This window comes from Melopsittacus undulatus, chromosome 4 (assembly GCF_012275295.1).
Source record: "Melopsittacus undulatus isolate bMelUnd1 chromosome 4, bMelUnd1.mat.Z, whole genome shotgun sequence".
Taxonomy (NCBI): domain Eukaryota; kingdom Metazoa; phylum Chordata; class Aves; order Psittaciformes; family Psittaculidae; genus Melopsittacus; species Melopsittacus undulatus.
Genome location: NC_047530.1, coordinates 11,664,444 through 11,686,676, shown reverse-complemented (window position 1 = coordinate 11,686,676; position 22,233 = coordinate 11,664,444). Strand labels below are relative to the sequence as shown.

General features: G+C 38.9%; 1 protein-coding gene across 1 annotated transcript in view; it reads left to right on the top strand.

Annotated features, from left to right (window-relative positions):
- The window catches only part of MDGA2 (MAM domain containing glycosylphosphatidylinositol anchor 2), a 361,344-nt gene that overhangs the window by 311,926 nt on the left and 27,185 nt on the right, over positions 1-22,233 (top strand). Inside the window, exon 12 of the mRNA XM_034062525.1 lies at positions 18,241-18,418. Coding sequence (XP_033918416.1) covers positions 18,241-18,418 — 178 coding nt within the window. The remainder of the gene's footprint in view (positions 1-18,240; positions 18,419-22,233) is intronic.

The following is a 22,233-nucleotide window of genomic DNA, read 5'->3' as shown; positions in this document are numbered from 1 at the left end:
ATTTTTGAAAATGTGAGTGCAGAAAGTATCCTGTTGTCCCATGGATCTCCTCCTGGGATGAGCTTTGTAAGCAGTAAAATAAATATACAATTTGAGCATGTTATTTATTCTGAGTAGATGGGGGTTTTGCTTGTATAACTTTTGTGGTAGTTGTGGAGTCGACTGGGACATGTCAAGGAAAGGGCTTTGATACCTGGATGGTGCTGGCTCCCCTTCACTTAGTTTGTCTCTGCCTGAATCTAACTAATTTGAAATGAAAATGGGTGAATTTTAATGCATGTTTATGCAACTGTTTGCATCATTGGGCACAAATCACTTCCATTATTTCCAGTAGTGAGAAGAATTACTCAATTAAAAACAGAATTTGCTGAAGTAAAAGAATATATAATGAAAATAATTGCATTAGGATTTTTAGCTGCTTTTTCCTGTTTCATTTTAATTCACTTTTAATTATCTATTTATCTAATTATCTAGAGTTACTTTCCTTTGATTTCCTTGAGAACAGTCTCTGTCAGGCTAATCAAAATATTTCCTTTTGTCTGTCTGAAGCCACATTTAAAGTGGGTGATTTAGAATCTAGTGAGCCATCTGGACACTCATCCATTATTGCAGTAATCCCCCCTGAAACAAGGGTGATAATTAAACGTTTAGGGTTTGGGGTTTTTTTGACACCTACCAATACTAGCTAGTATTTTTAATTGGGCTTTACTAGAGTTTTTATTTAACAATAAAAGTTGGGATGAGCATCTGTCAGGAGTGGCAGAAAACACGCTCATGCCTGTGCCAGATTCATTACAGAAGCAGGACAGCAGGATTTCCAGGTCAGAGCAGCAGCCTGCAGCTCAGCATGGTACTATTGTAAAAAGTGACTGCTCTTAATCTTTGTTTCAATCTTCTAATGCTTTGCAAAACACTGCCAGTGGGCTATGTAGTGAGTCAATTCGTTAGTATCTGCTTCTGATTCGATTAACACCATTACCTTTATCTGATCAGTAAATGGTTTTTGCATTAAGAATGATAAAATCAGAGTGCAGGCATCTCTTCCTCTTTACCTGTACATTTCAGCTTCACTTGAGAAAGAAATCAGGCAGTATTTGGGGAATACTTAGTTGATAGCAGGTTTATGCTGGCTGAATTTTCTGTTGAATTGTTAAAGTCTGAAATATTGTCAATATTTCTCATACCATTTTATAGAAACAAGAGCTTCTTGTGAGGTGTAGAGTGGTTTAGCTCCATTTCCGTATTTGCCTGGTGATTGTAGAAAGCAACGCAAAGGATGTGCTTAATAATGAAATCAAACTTTAAAATGAATACTGAAACTCTAAAAGGGCAAAGTATAATGGAATGTGGCCAACTAGGGATTTTCCTTAAGTACAAATTGTTCTGCTAGACGTAATTAGATTATACAGTGTTATAACAACAGGAAAGTATTTCCACTGGTTGGCTATAGTGAGATTGTAGATCTGGAGATATCTCTGCCTTGATGAGCTCAGCCAAGCAGAGTTTTGCGAAGTTTTGCTGTCAATAGAAATTACTGAAGAGGTATAATGCAGACAGAAAGCAGGTGTAACAGAGGTGCTGAAGTAAAGGAGCTGTGCCACACTGAAGGCAGTGTATGCCATGAGAATAACTTGGTTCTATTTACACTGAGGTACGAACTATTTCACCATGGGTGCCAGGAGCAGTTGTTTTGCTCTCAGGACCTTCAGGATTCTGTGGTTGCTTTGTAACATCAAAAAACTGTTTTAAGAACAAAACTAATAAATTTAAGGAGTTGAAAATCTGCAAGAATCACTGCATTTATATGTATGTTTATATCTATCTGTCTATCTATCTATCTTTCATTAAGATTGTTTTGTAGCTCTACCACTACCCCTTTATTTAAAGGTATGAACTGCATGTACTTCTTTCTCTCTGATGGTTCGCAGCAGTTTGTTCAGTCAAGTTTGTCCTGGTGGCATGGTATTGTGTGATGAATGCTCCCTCCTGGGAGAATCAGGAAGGAAAAGGAATTATTTAGAGCACTTTGCTTTCTACTTAAGCCTAGACACTCCTGTTGTTGCCTTTTGGGGATTCATGCTGTGCTTAATGTTATTTTTTAACAAACACAGTCTCTTGTCTGCATTTCTATCCATGCAGCACATGGATAGTGGTTTCCAGTGCTGGGTTTTAATTGGATTTGAGGATGCTAAGCTGCAATATGTGCCAAGCCTGCTGTGATGAAGCATCTAGCCACCAAGCAGTGTGCATGGCCGTGCTCTTCCTTTACTGAACAATGACAAATAACTTTAAAAAAAGGAGGTGGTAACTAAGTGGCCATAGAGTTTACTTGTTGAGTGAGTGAGAGCTGCTGTTCGTGTGCTTCAGTAACCCTCAGAGCCCTCAAGCATGTCCTGAGGAGATGGCACAGCTATGCACTATGCATCCGGCCCCATCCCTCTAAGGAATTGTTACATATGTGGTCTTCTCATGGAAATTTCTGGCTTGTCATGGAGAGGTTCTACAGCGTCTTCTGCAGGATTATGTTTCATGCAGTGAGTACACAGCCTTTACCTAACTGAGCAAGTTTAATTACCTTCTGGACCCCTAAAGGCCTCACATTGTCTCTTGCAGTCACCAAGAAGGATGGTATTATATTAAAAATACAAGGACCTTGTCATGGACAGGTTTTACAGAGTCTTCTGCAGGACAATATTCTATGCAGTGAGTACACAGCCTTTACCTGACAGAAAAAGTTCAGTTACCTTCTGGATCCCTAAAGGCTGTACATTGTCTCTTGCAGTCACCAAAAGGGATCGTATTATATTAAAAATACAAGGACTTTGACATGTTTGCATTTTGTGAATACAGCTCTTGGCCACATGGATATGTGTGTTGCAGTGAATTAGGGCTCAAAGTCCATCCTTCTCTTGGTGGTACTCAATAACCCAGACCATTGCATGGCCTATTGCCTTTGTTAGACCATCTTTCTCTCCAGTGCTCTTTCTCTGAGGCTTGCTTTAATTTTCTTAATGTTCATGGAATCTGGCTGCCATACTCCACCCTGTATGAATGACCAGAACAGCGTTACCTTTCTGTCAGATCCTGCTTCTTGTCACCTCTCTTGTCACAAGAGTTAAAATAAGGGCATGTCTCAGACACAAGAGTATAATTTAATGGTGGGAAAGAAGGACACAGGAGAAACTTGGCTTTTTAAGCATTGGTTGAAGAGCTGTTGAGAAGCACTGTCACAGTAAAGTTATTTGAGAAAAAAAGTGGAGCTTGGTTTAATGGTGTATCAGGGAAGCCAAGAAAGTCAAAAGGGAGAGGGAAGGTCCTGTCAGCTGAAGAGGGAGCCACAAGAATAGAGAAGTGTCATTTTACTGCCTATAGAGTGAAAATGGAAATAGATGAGTGGAAATCATTACTCACTGAAGTATTTAGAATGAAAGTCACTTATCAAAATTTGTTTATTTTAGCACACTTATGGCCCCCACCTGATGGGTAGCAATTTTCCAGATGTTCTTTCTATCAGGATCATGATGCTATCATCACACAATCTACTGTGAAGGGAAAAATGGCTTCAAGCTGGATATTTTCATTCGATTTGCTATAGAACATATAAAATTAGCTATACATCAAAATGTATACAAAAATTGTATTCAGAACCATTAAAAAAATACATCTGTAGTAATTTCAGGGGAGGAAATGAGTGAGAGAATTGAAAATTCAAATGTATACTGGAATATTTTTAATGTTGTTTTCATGGAAAAATTTAAGCCTTCTTCTCTAGAGAAGCATTTCGTTTTGGAAGCCTGAATAAGGCTTTGCTTTTCTCTTGTTATGTCTGCACTTGTGAAGTGAGACAGAGAGAGACTGGTAAAAAACGAGTGCAACATGCACAGGCACATTTCTCACTGAGTTTCTTGGGTTTGGTAAATTGACTTAGAAAAGCAATAGTTCTGTTTGACAATTTTCTGTTTACAATACTGATACCTCCTGTGTTTATTCTGTACAAGACCAGCTAGATTTTTCAAAATAGCAACCTGAGGGTTCTAACTTGAGTTAGTAGTACCAAAGTCTTTTGGTACTATATAAAAATGGTTATGTCTCCCAAACTTCAGATAGGTTAGGCAAATGATTATATATAATGCTGAAAAAAATTCTACTGATTACATTACTGTCATTACTGATTACTGACAAAATTGAGAGTTATACACATAAACACATCTTTTTCTGTCAGGTCTTGATGTTCTGACTTTGATCCTGAATATGCTTCTGACTGTACCCTTTTCCTCTGGTCTGAGTTGTTCTGTGTACCTCCGAAGTGACTTGTTTTGGAGGCCAAGGGCTTTATTTTCTGTATATGCTAACAGAAAACATCCCACACAGAGCTGTGTCTGTTCACATTACCACAAATCGTGGACTAAACTCCCTTTCTTTGCAAAAAAATTTGCATGCAAAATCTAACATATTCATTTGATCCAAGCAATTACTGCCTGTTGGGACTGCCTTGGTTTGATTTTTGTTGTATAAGCATGAACTTCTGCTACTTCATTACTGATTTTAATATCTAATTCATACTAATTTTTCAGTCTGGTTTCTTAAGGAAACAAGATATGCAAGAATGGCCTGAAGTTACTGGCTGTGATTTCTAAACCCTGGTTATCTTCATTTTGGCGAGATCTGATGGGCAAGAGAGGTACAGCAGGCAAAGAGGGTCCCACAAGTGTCATGAAAGCATGTGGACTGGTCAAGGAGAAAGATTTAATTACAGATAAAAATGGAAGGGCAGGATCACATGAATCAAATTTTTAAAATCACAAAACACGGACCTGGAAATTCCCTTCCTTCACAGCAAGCTCTGTGGAACGCCTTCCTGGGGTACTTCTCATTTTTGGGCAATATCTAAACTTTCTCTTCAGGTTGCCTCAGGTACATGTATACGTTTCTCTGTGTGTATTTATCCACTGCAGGAGCCAGAGACGTGGCAAAGTGGTAATTAACTAAAGGGCAAATCCTGCATGGGTAGGAGCTCTTCTGCTTGAAGCAGGGACATTGACATAATGTGAGGCTTTTGTTGCACATTTCCCTGTAGTGAAAAAAAATGCCAAAATCAAGAACCACACTGTAACCTTAGTATGGTGATCACACTCAACTTCCATATATTCTGTCTCAGCAGAAAAATCTGCAGTATGAATTGATTATTGCTGACAAATGCAGTGTATCAGTCAAACTTTACGAAAGATGCCGGAGAAAATGGAGTGAGCTGAAGAGCAATTTAGAGAGAGAAATTGCTCATGCTGGAGGAATTTGTTTTAGTACATGAGTTATTTGCCTTTTACTACATTTAAACCCTTGTAGTAGAGTTGAGTCCCTTTCTATGCACGCGCTGAAACAGAGCCTCAGGTGGAGTGGCTGAACTGCACGAATCATCTGCACCATCCCAACAAGGATATACTTTTCTTTAAACTGTCGAGCCTTGTGTGGGCACCCTTCCAGCAGAAGCTGGGCCCTTGATGAAAACATGCTCCAGTTACAGTACAAACAGCAGAAGAGCAGATAAGATGGGATGTGTATATTCATGGCTGCTTTTTCACACTGCTGCTGTGTAGTTGCAAATGTAGAATGCAAACAGCAGGCAGTCAGGGTTTTGACATTGATCAGGTCCAGGTTTAAAATGAAAAATATGATTGCCAAGAAATATTTTGCATTACTCTGCTCTCTTTATATAAATTTCTGTAATGTAAGACTGCTAAAAACCTCTGTAAATGACAGCAGTGGTTTCCTTGTTAATGTTGATTCCGTATGATGCCATACAGTTGTTCAGAAATAGTAGAAATATTAAAGGATTTGCGGTAATGAAATAATGAAAACTCACAGAGAAAGTGAGCAATGAAACTTCGAAAATTATCTACTTAAAATTTATTGCATATGTCCTTAGGCAAATTCATGACACGTACCAGTTGTGTGACTGGTATGCAGCTAGCTTTTTGTCATAGTAAAATATAGCATAAATAAATATTTCAAAAGGCCTTTGAGCATTACAGAAATTTAATTCTGATGAAGGATGCTTCCTCTTTAGTGAAGATAATTTTAGAGCAGCATCAATGCCTGAGAATCATAAATAAATTGCATAGTATATTCCAGGTACCCTAATAAAATATGTTAGGATATCAGGATAAAATTTAGCAATAGCTGCACCTGCTCAAGGTGTAGGCCCATTATCCCAGGAGTTTATGAGCGCTGTAGACAAGCCATGGGCACTGAAGGAGAGGTGCAACCCAAAGGGGAATTGAGATGGAAGGTGTCTGGGGCAAAGGCTGACCCTCAACCATGACATTTTTCATTCTCTAACATACGTTTCTTCCCTGAACTGGTTGAGTTTCATTTGGCCTATTTGCACTTTTGATCCTCAGATCATCTCATGTTGGTGAGTTCACCCCTACCACTGCATGTGGACGGTGAGCACCTCCCTTCGTATGTGGCATCCATGCACGCAGACAGAATTAGCTTCAAGAACACTATTCCTGACACCATCAAGTGTTCCAGAACTAAATAGTGCCAGAAAAGAGCTGTTTGACCCACTGAATAAATATTGTTCACTGAATTACCTTCACCTCTTTCCCTGTGACTGTTCCATATGTTCCCTTATGTTTTCTTTATTCTTGCATGTTCAAGACCTGGTCTAAAGATAGATTTGCTGCATTATTCCTATATTAGTAGGATACTTCTGTGTCTTACTTCATGGGCTGTAATGAACTCATATTCTCAGCATTCCTCCGAGATAATTTCATGAAAGTGAAACATAGAGACTGGTCAGAAATACTCACTGCTATTAGAGCTTGCTTTAGTAAATTGATTTTCCTTCTGTATATCTAAAGGCAGCATCAAGATTCACCCTCAGAGATGCTTCACCTGGTCACCCTATGTGACTGAGAACAGGTACTGCCACCCCCATGCTGGACTTTTCTGTGCAGTATTTCCGTTTAACCACCGTCCTCAGACGTCTATCTCTTCATTTCCACGGACTTTGCATCTTGTTTCATGGGCAAGTTATCTTCAAACTCTGTGCTGTAGCCAGGTGATGGGAAGGCAGAGACAGCTCTCAGCAGAATAAAAGAGCATGGCAGAAGAACTTAGGCTCCAAGGGCTACCAAACTCCAACAAGAATATGGAGTTTCACTGTACAATACTTCATGGTGAAAAAAGCCCAGTTAGTGGGTTTTTTTCTGTCAGCCAAGTACTGAGTATTCTCTCAAATTTTTGATTACAAATGGAAGTGCTCTTGGTTGGCAAAGAAAGCTGTCATGTCCCTTATTTATCTACTTTGTTCTGAGATGAGTAGTTCTGGCAATCTGTAAAAGCAATATTTGTCTTCCAAGCTTCCTGACCTGTTTCTTAGGCCACTCAGGTTTAATGGATGTCTAGGTGGTGCACGAACTGAAACTGTTGAGGTCTGCGTGGGCTAGCACTGTTAATGAGTGCTTTTAAAAATGAGTGCTGCAGATCTTTAGGTGTAAAAACTAAAAATGAGATGAATTGACTGCTTACCAATGATCAAAGCTGAGACTTTGCCAGTATTACTCCCTGTGAGCAGCCCTAATGATTGCCTAAGGGATGCTGGTTCAGGACAGACCACAGTGTTGAGAACTCTGCACATTAGGGCTCCCTTTTGCTGGGATGCTCCCTTGGCTCCTGTCTCTAGCTTTCTGCAAAACCAGCTACTACCTTTGTATAGTCTTACCTTTGTGTCTGTAATAGATTAGGGATTACAGATGTCTGCTAGATACTTGGGTTTTTTTTTTACTGGTCATATTGTCATTGTCTCTCACCATTAATCTGTTCTTCCTGAAACAGATGAATGTACTTTAGGGAAAAAATCCTTTTTAAAAATACAAAAAAAAATCCAAAAACAGTGCCATAATGAATCAGAACCTGTTTCTGCTCCACAGTGAGGTACTGTCTCTGTTCATCCAACTAAGGCTGGGAAGGATTTCTTCATTTTTAAAGTCCTGTGCTAATGCAAATTTTAGCTGGAGTTTGGAGATGAGATGGTAAATGAGATTTATCTTTCTTTTTTTTTAGTAATGCAATTAGGTTGGCAGTTCCTTAATCACAGGTTTTGCTTGTTCCTAAGTGAGGGGTGTTTGTAGCTAAATCAGAACATGCTAGCTAATGTATACTAACTATGCACTTTTGTCAGATAATGCACGTCACAAAAATTAGAAATTGTTGGGATGAGAGTGATTTGTTCCTATAGACAGCTGCTTGTTCCTATAGACAGCTGCTTCATCCATCCTTACTCTGCTAGACATTTATTCTCTGAAAACATACATATGTTTAAATGGAATACAAATCATATTGTCTTTCAATAAGCAAAGGAGAAACCTTCTGAAATCCATCTGTGTTTTGAGGTGATTTAAAACATCACATTTACATTTTGAGAACTTCATTAAACATCTAGTGGCTATTTCTTTTCCTCTCATGGAGCAATTGTCTGAAATATTTAAGAAATGGTTTGTTGAAGCATTCATATCTGACAGTTGAGCTGTTATTTATTGACAAAAAATCATTCGTACTCAAAAAGTTAAGCAAAATCAGTATGTTCACTTGCCTTAGAAATGTGCTTTGGCACCATGCGCTTGTCTTACCGCATTATTACTTCTTGATCTATTTATTCAGAGACTTATGTAGGTTGCTTAAAATGCAGCCTTGTTTTTTTCAGTTCATTTACCAAGACAACATCACTTGTTCATAGTATTGACTGAGCAGCAAAGCTCCAACATGCTGTACTTTAATGGGGTTGGGTTTGTTGTCTTGATTGCAGCTACAGTCATTAGTTTGTCACTGTGTAATTATTTTGTATGAGAAAATATAGTCATTTATAAATAGGTTTTAGAAATCACAAGAAAATGAGTTTATTCAGTAGTGACAGGAGTGCACTATCTGTTGTTCAAGATCCATCCTGAGAAGGCTGTAGCACTGTGGGATACTCACTAAACCATCACCACTGAAATATGAATGTGTCTTGGGATAGACAGGTTCTTGATCATGGAAATGTGGTTATTCGTATAAGAATTAAGTTTTTAAATTTAGGAACTTAATCTTGATGCCACTTTGATAATTCTGTCTCTTGTTGCCCAGACAAAAATAATGGGCTGCCTAATGCAAGTAACTCTACTGCTTAATATGCAAGCCCGCATCTGTGCTGTTGGCAGTAGCATTGCTGGCAGTGCCCATCTTGCCCACAGCACAGCTGTGCCGCATACTTGAAAGTGTGAGAGTCTACACCAGCCCCATACGTGAACTTTGAGTTTGATATGTCACTGAGAAGTTAATGAGAAATGAGAAACTTTCTCTGAAAACTATCCTTAACATGGGTTAATAATTACCCTATCTTTTGTGATTGCCCACCAATCAGGGATTAAAAATTGAATACTCTTTCGGTAGGTGTCTAGCAGCAAAGAGCATAAGAATCTGCCTCAGTGGGGTTGGGAACAGTGTAGATCCTGTTTAATCCATCAGACTTTATTGAATTAATTTGAGAGCCAGACAATTTTAAAGTCTGAAAAAGGGATTCTCTTTGTTTATAGCATATTTTGCCCTCTAAGGGGGAAAAAAAAAGGTACTGATTTGAGTGCAGTGTCATAACATTCAAAGTTGTTACTGATCTGAGTCCATACATTAGACAAGTGCGTTTTGTGACCCTTACCATGAGCAAATTTATACTGCCTCCTTTCGATCTATGGCTGTTTCCACTGTTTCCCTTAAAATGCAAATGGAGAGGTTGCACCTTCAGTGCGTCAAGCCAAACATAGCATGGTGGAACCTAACAGGTTTAGGACTCTGTGGGTGATGGTAGCCATGAAGATTCTTATTGTGCTGTGGGGAGATCACGTAGTACAGCCTTGAATACATTTTTATTACCAAGTTTCACAAGAAGAGAGTGAATTATTTTTAAAAATGTTTATATACTGGTCATCTTAGTACTGAACACATTTTCATTTAAACTGTAGATACCTGTTTCAAGAAGAGTCCCAAACCAAAACAGAAAGCAGTAGCCCAGACAGATTATATTAAGCATGAGTATGATAATCAGAAAACACTATCTTTCCATACTGCTTAGGTGGGCTTTCATCCTGGAGCAGAACAGGACCACAGAGAAAGGAAGGTGACACTAGGGGTGCTGGGGCAGGGTCTGGGAGCAAGCAGTTGCCAGTCCTTGAATGTTGATGAGGAATATGGTCAGCGAGAGGTGTAACTCCTTATCTGTGAGACCCTTTTGGCACTATGGGTAGAGTTAGCTGCTGGGTGCTACTGTCACTGGTAGCAGACATTTTTTATTTAAATCATGGGGTGAGGATGCATTCAAACTAATAAGCAAGAAAACTATCATGTGTGACACCATCAGAACACATGTTTTCATGTAGCTCAGGAGACCATAAATCCTCCCGTGTGTAGCATTTATGGAAAAAAAGCAGAGTAGAGTACAGGAAGTTTCCATTTCTCAGGGTCGCTGTTGCACACAGCCTCTCTTTGTAACTATCCTAATAGCACTTGATTTGAGGGATGAAGACAACCTTATGTGTCTTTCATCATGGTGAAGCGCATAGATTTGGTCACTTGCTTCTGAAGATGCTATGGTCTGCCAAAATGTCTTCAGCTCATAAGGAATATTTTCCTATCTCAATAATAGCTCTATGAAGAATATTCTGACATTAATGTATCTCAGCTTTGGATTTGGCTTTGGAATTAGTGACCCACATTCTTCCAATTGTTTGTATTTCAAAGCATCCTTGTACACGTTTCCTGGTCATCCTTTGGAGATAATCAAAACTCACGTAGCTGCTTTCATTAAAAGCTCAACAATAAAATGGAGTTCAGTCACAGGGGGAGCCTGAAGCTTATTAAATAATTTAGGAAACTCGTATACCATAGCATGCATCATCTTAGGAACACAGGCAAATTCAGGATTTTGTGCTAAAGGCCATGAAACCCTTTGTGTTGAATTGCCTTGACATTTTCTTGTGCATGTTTTCAAAGTGCATACAAAAAGTGCTTCCTAATGTCATTCAGAGTGTTTCTATAGTCCTGAAAGTTAATCCAGATAGAACAAAACCACTTTTGGACCTCACCTTCAAGCTTTGCTTTGATGAGCTTATGTTCAGTTTTGCTTGAGCAGCTGTGAATATCTTTGTGGTTTTCCATACCAGCTCCTAAGCAGGTGGCAGAAGTGCTTTCATCTGCAGCGGCCAGTGAAGCTCCAGGCCAGCAGCCTACAACTGCTCAGAACAGTTCTGGTGCTGTCTGGATCACATGGAGGTGTTTCTTCTCCATAGTTTGTCTTTCACAAAAAACAGATTCAGGTCGTTTTTTATACATGATAACAGTTAGTAAACCCCAAGTTGCACAAGCATTCAAGCAGTGATAAGCGAGTGCTTCCAACTCTCTGCTACGTACTGTCAGCAGGATGAAAGCAAATGAAACAAGTGAGACTTTCCTGTAGCAGACACAAAGGGTCTGCATCTCTGATCTCTGTGGTGGCTGCTCTTGTTCCCCAGGAGGGAACAGCCACACTCCCTGCACTGCCAGCAGCGATGCAGCCACGGTGACCTAGAAAATGAACAACTCTGCTTTAAAGAAGTAATAAAAAGTCAACCGGTACCAGTAAACCAGAGAGTAACTTGTTCAAGCTTGTTATGTGAAAGATTAAAGTTCCTACATTTCCTTTATTTTCAGTCTACAGATGTCTGTGGTTCCAGTCAGCTGATAATGAGAAAGTCTCTTCAAACCCCCTAGAGCAGGTCGCTTCTCTGTACACTTCCTTCTGGTCACCGTTTGGCTTGATTGTATTTTTAACTTAGGTTTTCATGCAGCACTGTGCCCAGTCAGACGTATTCAGATATATAATTCAAATATATATTATGCGCTCATGAAAGGGATTTCTGTGAAGGTTGCATTGTCACTGGCTGCAAAACAGGTATATAATTTTCTGTCCGTTCTCAAACCCATGCATGTAAAGGGGTGCATCAAATTTGCCACAAAGGAAAAAATTAACAGGAATAAATTTTGTTGCCTTTCTGATTCAATAAAGCCATACCTAGTATAAAATTGGAGTTAATTCTCTGTCCCTGTGGGTAGGGTTGTTAAAAGCAAAAAAACAGCAACAATCTTCCAGATACAAAATATCTCAGATTACAGTTTATACAGCAGATGAATTGTTATAATTCTTATCTTAAAAGATAGTTTTATTATCCTTCATTTGTATGGAAAAAACAGAACACAGTGTATTTTATCTCCCAATTAACAAGTTTTTAGCTGATACTTGTGCTGCATTTCGAATTTTACTCTGATAAAAATGACCTTTTTTCCTGGGTTACCATTTACCACCCTGCCTCTGAAACCTGACATATGATATGTATTTAAAACTGTTGGATCATCTAGCTTCCAGCTTTTGCATAACAGCTTTCTTTAAGATGTTTCCATCTCCTTCATATATCAGGCCATGAATTTGGATTTTGGAGAGATGTTTCTGATATCTGAACCACTTATCCATCAATTTGTCGTCCATAAAAACTGCCTAGAACATTCGGTATCTTTGGGCTCCAAGCTTCTAATTACTAAAGACTGGGGGAATTTTAGTTTCTTAAAAAGGAAAGAGAGAAATATTTTTTATGTTTCTGTGTGTACCACATAAAACAAATTCCTCAGTGTGGTACACACAAAATAAGTAACATGAATATTAGGAGCAAATACAGGATGATTGTTAATGTAATCTTGCAAGAAGAAAGTAAATTATATGCCTTTGATTGTTCTTACAGATTAGAAGTTCGCTGATTGAAAAAGATTGTGCTCACTGTCGAATGTGCTTTAGATACACAGTTTTCCAGCTGAGAAAGAGGGGAAGAAGAGGTTTATCATGCAGCTGCTGTTTCCATGTGCCTCGTCTTCTGATGAATGGAGGCTGAGTGCTAGTTGCTGGTGACAGCACCAGCCAGAGCACCAAGTCCTACCCCATGAGGGGTGTCAGTGTTCTTCTCCAGCAAGCATCTCCAGCCCCTTAACCATGTCCAACCTCACTCGGGGCACTTTGGCGCAGAGTATGTTCCTGGCTCTGATAATCAAACCTAATATTGTGTTTGCTCCACACTCACTCCCTGTTGCCTCAACAGCAGCTGGCATCAGCATTGACAGGAGAGCAGAAAACAAGAAACAACTCAGCACAGAAACAAATGTGAGGTTTTGGCAGTTCTACTTATTGCATGTGAAAATATTTTTTTAAATACTGAAAATTATTGAAATTATGAGCATTTAAAAAAAAATACTATATTAAACTACTAAAAAAGAGAAATCTGGAGAAGAGAAGGCCTTAGAGCAGTATCCATTATCTAAAGGGGCTGAAAAGAAAGCTGGAGAGGAACTTTTTACAAGGGCAAGTAGTGATAGGACAAGGGTGATGGCTTTAAAATCACAGAGGGCCTGTCTAAACCAGATAGTAGGAAGAAGTTCTTCCCTGTGAGGGTGGTGAGGCCCTGGCACAGGGTGCCTAGAGAAGCTGTGGCTGCCCTATCCCTAACAGTGTTCAAGGCCAGGCTGGACAGGGCTTTGCATAGCCTGCTCTAGTGGAAGGTATCCTTGCCTGTGGCAGGGGAACTGGAACTAGATGAGCTTTAAGGTCCCTTCCAAACCAAACCATCTGTGATTCTTTGATTTTGTGAAAAAATATGTCATCAAGAGCATGGTGCACAGTGGAAAATAAACTGATGACAAGCATGGCAAAACGTGCTTTACAGCTGGCCTAGTTGGTTTTGCCTGAATTACAGATATTTTTCAGTGTGAGTCATTCCAGGGATGTCACTATCCTTTCAAAATGAAGATGACACAGGAGCCACCTTCTTAATAAAGTTTATGTTCAAAACCAGATAGCTCTGATTATATTGCTGGTCAAAATTGTTGAAGAGCAGCAGGCATTGGATTTGCACAGCAGAAATAAGGCAAACATTAAATGGGAGTTTTCCCACTGTGGTGTGCAGATAAAAGTATTTGCCCATGAACTGAACCATGCAGTTTTATATATCTATAACTATGAAAGAAAACTCTTTCTTTTATTGTTAAGGAAAATCAATTGTTGTTATAATTTGTAAAGAACTTACTTTAAAGACTGCCACAGTTTTTTTTTATAAGAGTATACAGTAGATTAATTTACTTTGCATTTAGTTGTCATTAATTAAAGAGATGATTGACTTTTTGAGTCAATGAAGAAATTTATGGTTGAAATCAATAGGCCAAGTACAAAGGACTAAGGTTGTGTTTATATTTTATAAACATAACTGTGCATATAAGCAATCAATATTTAATCATCCCATAGGATAAATATCTCAAGAAATCTATATGTTCTAGTCTTCTAGAGAATACAGTGTTTCCCAACAACAGTCACAGAATAAATACCCTTTCATTGACCACATAGAGATGGTTGCAGACTGCTGCAATAAAACACTGCTACACTTTTACAGTCTCCTTTCTCCGACATCAGGAAGACACATTTTGCTTTTCTGCTAGCTTTAGGAAACAAAGATTTCTAAATATTCAAAGGTAATCAATAAATAGGAGCCCCTGTGAAGTCTTCTATGCTGTGGATTGAGTGAACGTAGGTATGTTCTGCTAAATTAATTACAGGTTAACATGTGATAATGCTAATAAATGCATCAGAAATGTGTTTTTTCCTCAGTGCTTTAAAAATACTCACAAACAATTGGAAAACTCGTGTTTCAGCTTAGGCAAAGTAAATCACCAAAACGCATCACCATTTTTTTTTTTAAGTCAAAAGATCTTTGATTATAAGAATTTTTCCCCTATAAAAATTCTTTTTTGGGCAAGTTGTGTTTCTTTCTAATTTTAAAGCTCTGAACACAAATTGACATGCAGACATATGTTTTAAAGACAAATTTGCTGGTGCATTCTCTCTTTGAAACATCAACCTGACTTTAGCACAGCCTGAGTGTTGGGTAGAAGCTGTTCAAGTGATTTCAAGGAAGTGGGTGACATGGATTTGGTTCCTTCCCAGCCAAAGCTGGTGAAATAGATGCCCAGATCTCTGGAGGAAGACAGACAGTGCTGCAGAAGCAAAGGCAGAGGGCTGTGTTGTTCTTAGTGCTTTAATGCCAGCCAGTGCATGACTAAGAGCTTTGGGTGTCTCCAGTATGGAGTCTAGCTTTGCAGAGCCTCCCCAGTTTCATGCTAGGAGTTTGGAATGCCCCAAGGCATTGTAGGAATCTAAAGCCTATTTTTAGGGTAAGTTGGGTATTTCACTGTGATGCCTCAAAATCATGCAGACCTTTAAAAATGTTGTGCTAGAAAACCCTTTGTTTTCCTTCTGGTTGCATGTCTGACCTTCATTTTTTTACTGTATCAGCAAGTAAATGAGGTCAGCTGCTACACCTGCATTCAACACTTTTAATACTGGTCAGCCAAGGGTCCATTGCTGTTTCACACCTGGTCTGGGAATCAGCTCTGCACTGATGCCCAGGCTGCTAGCAGGGGTCCAGCAGGGTTGTGTCAGGCTTCAGGAGTGATGCCTCCAGGCATCCATCTCACTTCTAACAGCTGGGCTTATGTTCCTAGTGAAAATAAGATTGAGAGCTGAAAGTGGCAAAAGCTGTGTGGATACTGATTTTCTTTTCTAATTTGTTCAACAGTGGAGCTGGAAAATCAGGCAAGGGGATGCTTTGTGTCAAATCTAGCAACAATTTTGAGATGTTTGGGGTTTTTCTGGTTTTCATGGTAAAAATAAGAATTAGAACAGAGCTGGTGTTGATTGCAAGGCAAAAAGATGTGTGTTGCTTCCTATTGAGAAATGCCAATATCCAATATTGGCTTAGGATGCATAAAGCTGAAATAAAATCAAATTGTGGTTTTTTCAGAATTAATAAAATGATGGAGCTTCTTTACTGCTTTTGTTTGGGTGGTGTAGAAAAGGGCAATAGTCTAAAGCCAGAACTGAACTTGATACAAATTCATGACTACTTTTGGTAACTATAAATATGTAGCATTAATTATTGAAATTGTCTGCAAAGTTTCTGTTTCAGTATTTCCTTACCCAGAAATGAGGTGCAACAGGGAATATTTTACAGTAGCCCACTGTAAGCAGTCAGAAGTACCTCTAAGCAACAGCTAGCTAACTTCAAATGACAGAAAGTCACTATTGGCTCATGCAACTGGAAGCGCAGTTTTCTTAATGCAGTACCCACAAATGTAACTGGCAATCAGCATGGTGCTATAAAACATATGCCCTAAAAAAAACACTAATGACATATATTAAAAAAAAATTGGGTCATTTTCTCCAGATTTATGTTTCTCTGATTCTTAATTTCTGTTAAAGGGACAGACACAATCATGAAATTATGTTTGGTAGTACACTGCTCACTTTTAGGACATCGTCAATAGTTTTAATCTTCCTTGTAGTCAACTTCATAGTTTGATTTAAAAAAAAAAATAAAAAAAAAAATCAGAATCATTACAAAGTGCAAACAACAAAAAGTACAATGGAAGTAAGATTAGGAAAATTTTCTTAGAAGACCAGCAAATTACTGCAAATGTAGTTTATTTGGATGAATTGTGGTAGGTTTAGTACTAGATTTCAGATATTTCCATGTACATTTCTATTGCATTAGCAAATTAAAGTTCTGGAATAAAAAGTATTGTGTAAATTTGTTATAGGTGAATCTTTAATAGATAAGACCTTCATTGCACTGACAGGTATAGCAAGCTTAGTGAAACATCTCATTTTAGCATCACTGCACCTGCACAGTTGTCTTGGAATGCGTGGTAAATATATCATGCTTTTTCCTTTGTTTTCTGCAGATAGTGTGTGCAATAAGGCGGGGTTTCTGCAAGTAGTATTGCAATATCAGTCACTCTGCTGCCCAAAATCTGTATGATTCCTGCTTATCGATAAACGAAAGTTAACATTAGAGACAATGTGACACTTCTAGTGATGCCTTGTTAATTAGATTAATTTCTTGATAAGGCATATAAATAAAAGAAACTGTGGATGTTGATGTTGAAAACATTGTGCAGTCTATAAAGCACAAAAATCTATCTTCCAATTTTTTTAATAAAATAGCCTGTTTGCTCATATTGACTTCCTTTGTTCCCTGAAATCCATCCATCTTTGAAACCACAAGGATTGCTGGTAATTATGCACTAAGACCATTACCAGCTAGCCTATTTCTTTCTCACAACAAAAGTGGTAAGTACTTGGAAATCAAACTGCACTTCAGTTCTTCAGTGTTTTCTTATTAGCTTCAAATTATGCCACGAATGACAGTTGTGAAACCTCACTGCCTTTTAACAAGGAGGCAGTACCCAGCTCACAGAGTCACAGCTGCTCCACCCTGGTGTGTGCAGTGGCCAATAACACATCTGTTGTGTAGCTGGCCAATAATATTTTAAAATCTTGGAGGGAATAGGCATGAGAAGCCAATTTACCTGGTCAGGTTTGAGTCTTGGGTGACACTATCTAGAGTGAGGTGTCCCTGCCCATGGCAAGGGGGTTGGAACTAAATGATCTTAAGATCCTTTACAACCTTACCTATTCTATGATTCTATATAGCATAGTAAATTCAACCTTGGTTAGCTGATGAAATGAACCAAAATGAGCAGCAATTTTTTTCAAGGGAAAAAAAAAGTTATTCAATGATTTGATAAGTAGGTTTTAAACATAGGTGCAGGTTTGCAAAGGTGGCGATTCCTAAATATGGAAGAATTCAGTGAGATTTTGTAAAACTCTGTGGCATCTGCTTGGATGCTTGCATGCTTACACACCATCCCAAATGGAGCGCATTGTACGTCACTGTACTCTCTGTCTGGTGAGTGTCAGCAGTTCTTCTGATCTAAATGAACATCTGATCTAAATGAACATGATACTTTTCCTGCATGCAGCAAGCATCTGGGTGCTGCATGGTGCCTGTAGCCCATGGGCTGCCCAAGGTTTGGTGCAGGACCCATACGGGCAGAGGAGAACAGGCAGGGGTGGCCTCTTCATAAAGCGGGTTTGCAATCTGTGATCTCATCTGCTTGTAACAGAAATGCCCATGAGTGGGTTGTCTCAGGGAGGTTGGTAGTTTTGCTGGATCTCTAATCCTTCTGTGTTGTTGGAAGGTTTAAGGATGCACTGTGTTGCACAGGTCTGCATGTGTGAAGGTGAAGACAACATCTGTCCCAAAAGGTCTTATATTTGCATTCTTCTTTTGATTCTAGGCTGGACAACAGCGTTGGTGGGAACAGGAAATTACAGTGAATGGAAATATTCAAAAGGGAGAATTAATTACCTACAACCTAACCGAGCTGATCAAGCCAGAGGCGTACGAAGTCCGTCTAACGCCCATCACCAGATTTGGGGAGGGGGATTCAACTATTCGGGTCATCAAATATAGTGGTAAGAAGATTTTTGTGTACAAGCAAATGCATTGTGGTGAATTCTGCATAATTTGGGCTTTTGTACAGGGCATGGCTGTGCTGTGTGAACTGAATATCAGTCCTGGAAATAATGCTGCAAGGGATGAGGGTAGGCTTCTGGGAAGGAAGGTTCTTGGTAGAAACAAAATTTTGTCTCCACCTTTGGAAAGATTCACAATATTGAATACAAAATTAAAATAATAATTAAAAAAAAAAATCTGAACAGCCAAAATGCAAAATCCTATCAAACTTTTTGTGAAATAGATGGAAAATTTGAACAAATTGATTATTACCTTCATAAAAAGCTCATTTCAAGAGTTTGGTCTTACTTTGAACACTGAAGGGCAATGAGTTTTGAAGAAAAATCTACAAAAGAAGTATTATTCTGAAAGTGTCAAATCAGTGTTGTGATGTCATCAATATACTTTATTTTTCTTCCAGAATGAACACTTTCTGAGACATTCTTATTTGAATATAATATATATATCCATCTTATATATACTTATATATATAAAGTGACTGTTTCTAGTCCTAAACAAGTGGAAAGGGGCTTCTAAAAGGCTGAGCTGTGATGAAAATTTGTCCACTTTAACCTAACAAGAAAAACACGGTATCCATACATCTTTCCATTCAGTTTCCCAGCATTACCAGGAATTAATTCCTAGAGCTCTGAAAAATCCCTTCAAATACCTTTCTTAGGGTAATTTTTTAATGAATAACTAAATCACTTTTTTGGTTTTTGTCTGTAAAAATTACAAAGAATGGTCAAGAGGAGCCTTAGAGAGAAGGTAGCTTAGCTAAAGATACCATTGTGCAGTTTGTAGTGGGAAACCAGATGTGCTTAGCAGAAAGATTCATAATCAAAGAAGGGATGTGTGTGGCAGGGGGAGATAACTTTAAGCATGGAACCATGAAAGTATTTCATCATTTGGGGACAGATTTTTGTATCAGGGCCTGTAGCAATAGGACAAGGGGTAATGGCTTTAAACTGAGAAAGGGTAGATTTAGATTAGATATTAGGAAGAAATTCTTCGCTATGGGGATAGTGAGTTCGCAGAGGTTGCCCAGAGAATCTGTAGCTGCCCCATCCCTCACAGTGTTCAAGGCCAGGTTGGACAGAGCTTGGAGCAAGGGGGTTGGAACTAGATGATCTTTAAGATCCTTTCCAACACAAACTATCCTGTGATCCTATGATTCTATCATGAGGAGCCTTGATTAGCAAATCAAGTCACAGTTAGCCACATAGGTCAAAATGCTTCAGGAGATGGATCCAACCACAATTAGTACTATGCAGATAACTAAGAGAGCCCAAAGCAGGAAATCACATGCAGCAGAACACCCCGCAACAACCTACAGATGAGGAATTACTTTCAGAAATCATTATCAAATAATTTATCTGAAAAAGCATTTAAATGTCTTTTGTATCATCTGTACATTTCTTAATGATCAGTGATTAGCTCAGCCCTACTCAATCTCATAATAAATTATTTTTATCATTGTAATATCCAGGAAAAATTTGCATTATGTAATCTCTAATGTCAATTCTAAAAAACGGAGTGGCACATTTCACTAAATGCCAGATCTGGTAATGATGGTGATGAATCTTCACCTCCTACAGGAAAGTGTTTGAAAAGTCTTTGTTTCCTAAATGCCATGAGAACAAAATCTAAATTAAAGAAACTACTTGCTTATTACATCCATGAAGTTACAAATGAGGAGAAAATGGCCACACTGGTGCAATTCCCGTTGGACTTTGCCTCTTCGTTGGACCTCCTTACCCTAAGAAGTTCCTATTTCCAACACTAGCAATATTAGTCAGGTGTCTTTGGGGCCCCCCACATGCATATAGGAAAGACCCAGAGTTTTTCCAAAGGTGATTAGGAGCAGAAGCTTCATTCAGACATTTGGGATTTCTCTGCACCAATCCCAGTCTCTCTCTGGTGGCTGTGATAGGGACACTTGTATCCTCGCTAGTGACCTAGTGACTCACTAGATACCTAGGGACAGTAGGTATCCTCACTAGTGGTTACTTAGCTTGTACTAGGTAGCCCCTGCCCTCTTCTGTGGACCTTGATATTTTTTCCATTACTTAAATAATGACCAGTGTTCCTATAAGAGAAAAAAAAAAAAAAGAAACACCATTGGGGTCACTCAGTTACTACTGTTCTTTCTTGGTGGGGGTTTTAATCTGGAAAGTCTCAGAAGGCTGATTGAGGTCTCGGCTGTGGCTTCCAACTGTGCTGAGTTTGAGGTCTTAATGAAACATTATGCGTTTTACATTTCTAGCCCCTGACTGGCAGGAAGAACATTCCATGCAGCATAAAAAGCATATTTTGTCTACGGAAATTTTTTCTGCCAGAATCTGCCATTAGCACAGATGTGAAAAACATCCCATTTCAAATGTGCTGATGAGGTGCCAATGTAAAATCCAGCTGCCCAGGAGAGAGGAAGCTGTTGCTTCTGTACCCTAGATGGAGAGATGCTTTTGGAGCAATATGCAGTGCTGTTACTCTGATGCTGACAAATTCACAGCTTCAGGAATCATGACCCAGATGCTAATCACTAAGATAAACCTAAAGTGACTTCCCTTTAAGAAGGAACCCAAAACCACTGAGGCTTTGTGTGCTTAAAATAGGTATTTTTATCATAGGATTTGTCCAATGACTCTAATGTCAGCCATCTATTAACAGGGTAATTTTAAGGATGTTGCAGCTTCAACTCTAAAATAATGATATTATGGACATTATAATTCAAATCCAGTTCTTACAACCTGAAATACTGGAATCTTAGAAAAGCAGTTAATGGGCTAGCACGATCCACAGCAGCAGGCCTGCGTCAATGTAAGAAATAACTATAAACAATACCCTGAAAAACAAAGACATCAAGCAGATGTTTCTTACAAGAAGAACTAAGATATCTTTTTTTTTATATTTTCTCCAACTACATGTTGGGGTTTTTTTTAATTGTGTTACCTCAGGCAAGGGGGAAAACATTTGAGTTTTAGGGTACATATAGATTAGAAATTTGAATTATAGGGTATACTTAGAAGAGACACTAGAAAGAAATTTTTCCCTGTTAGGGTGGTGAGGCCCTGGCAGAGATTGCCCAGAGGAGCTGTGGCTGCCCCATCCCTGGCAGTGGTCAAGTCCAGGTTGGACAGGGCTTTGAGCAACCTGGTCTAGTGAGAGGTGGCCCTGCCCATGGCACAGGGGGTGGAACCTGATGATCTTTAAGGTCCCTTCTAAACAAAACCATTCTGTGGTTCTGTGTTTTTCATATTTTCAGCAGGATTTTGTGTGTGTGTGTGGCTTTGTGTGTTCAGTTATTATCAGTACTCCAGAAGCATGCTGGCCTCTAGCAGTGTCAGCCCTTCTTATGCCACCACTTCAGGAATACTCTTTTTGGAGCACTAGGACCCAGGAACATGTCCTTTCATTTCTTCAATATCTCAAAGGATGGAGACTTCACAATCTCTCTTGGCAAACTGTTTGGTGTTCCATCACCCTTAGAGTAAAAACGTATTTTTTCTTAGGTTTGAAATGCACCAGTATATACTGGTGAGGATTTCCATTGTAAACATTTTTTGCCTTATTTTTTAAAACTTTAAGCAGGCTAATAGGATTTCACCCCAACTTTTAAAGAAATGCAGCCAGTGTGAAAAGCAGATTGGACACATTTTATAGTTGCTAAAAATGGTAGCAGTCTCTTTTATCTCTAGGGAATACATTAGCTTTCACAGAGAATAGATAGGCTATGTCTTCTGTAGCAGGATGATCTTGGGTAGGGACTTCACAG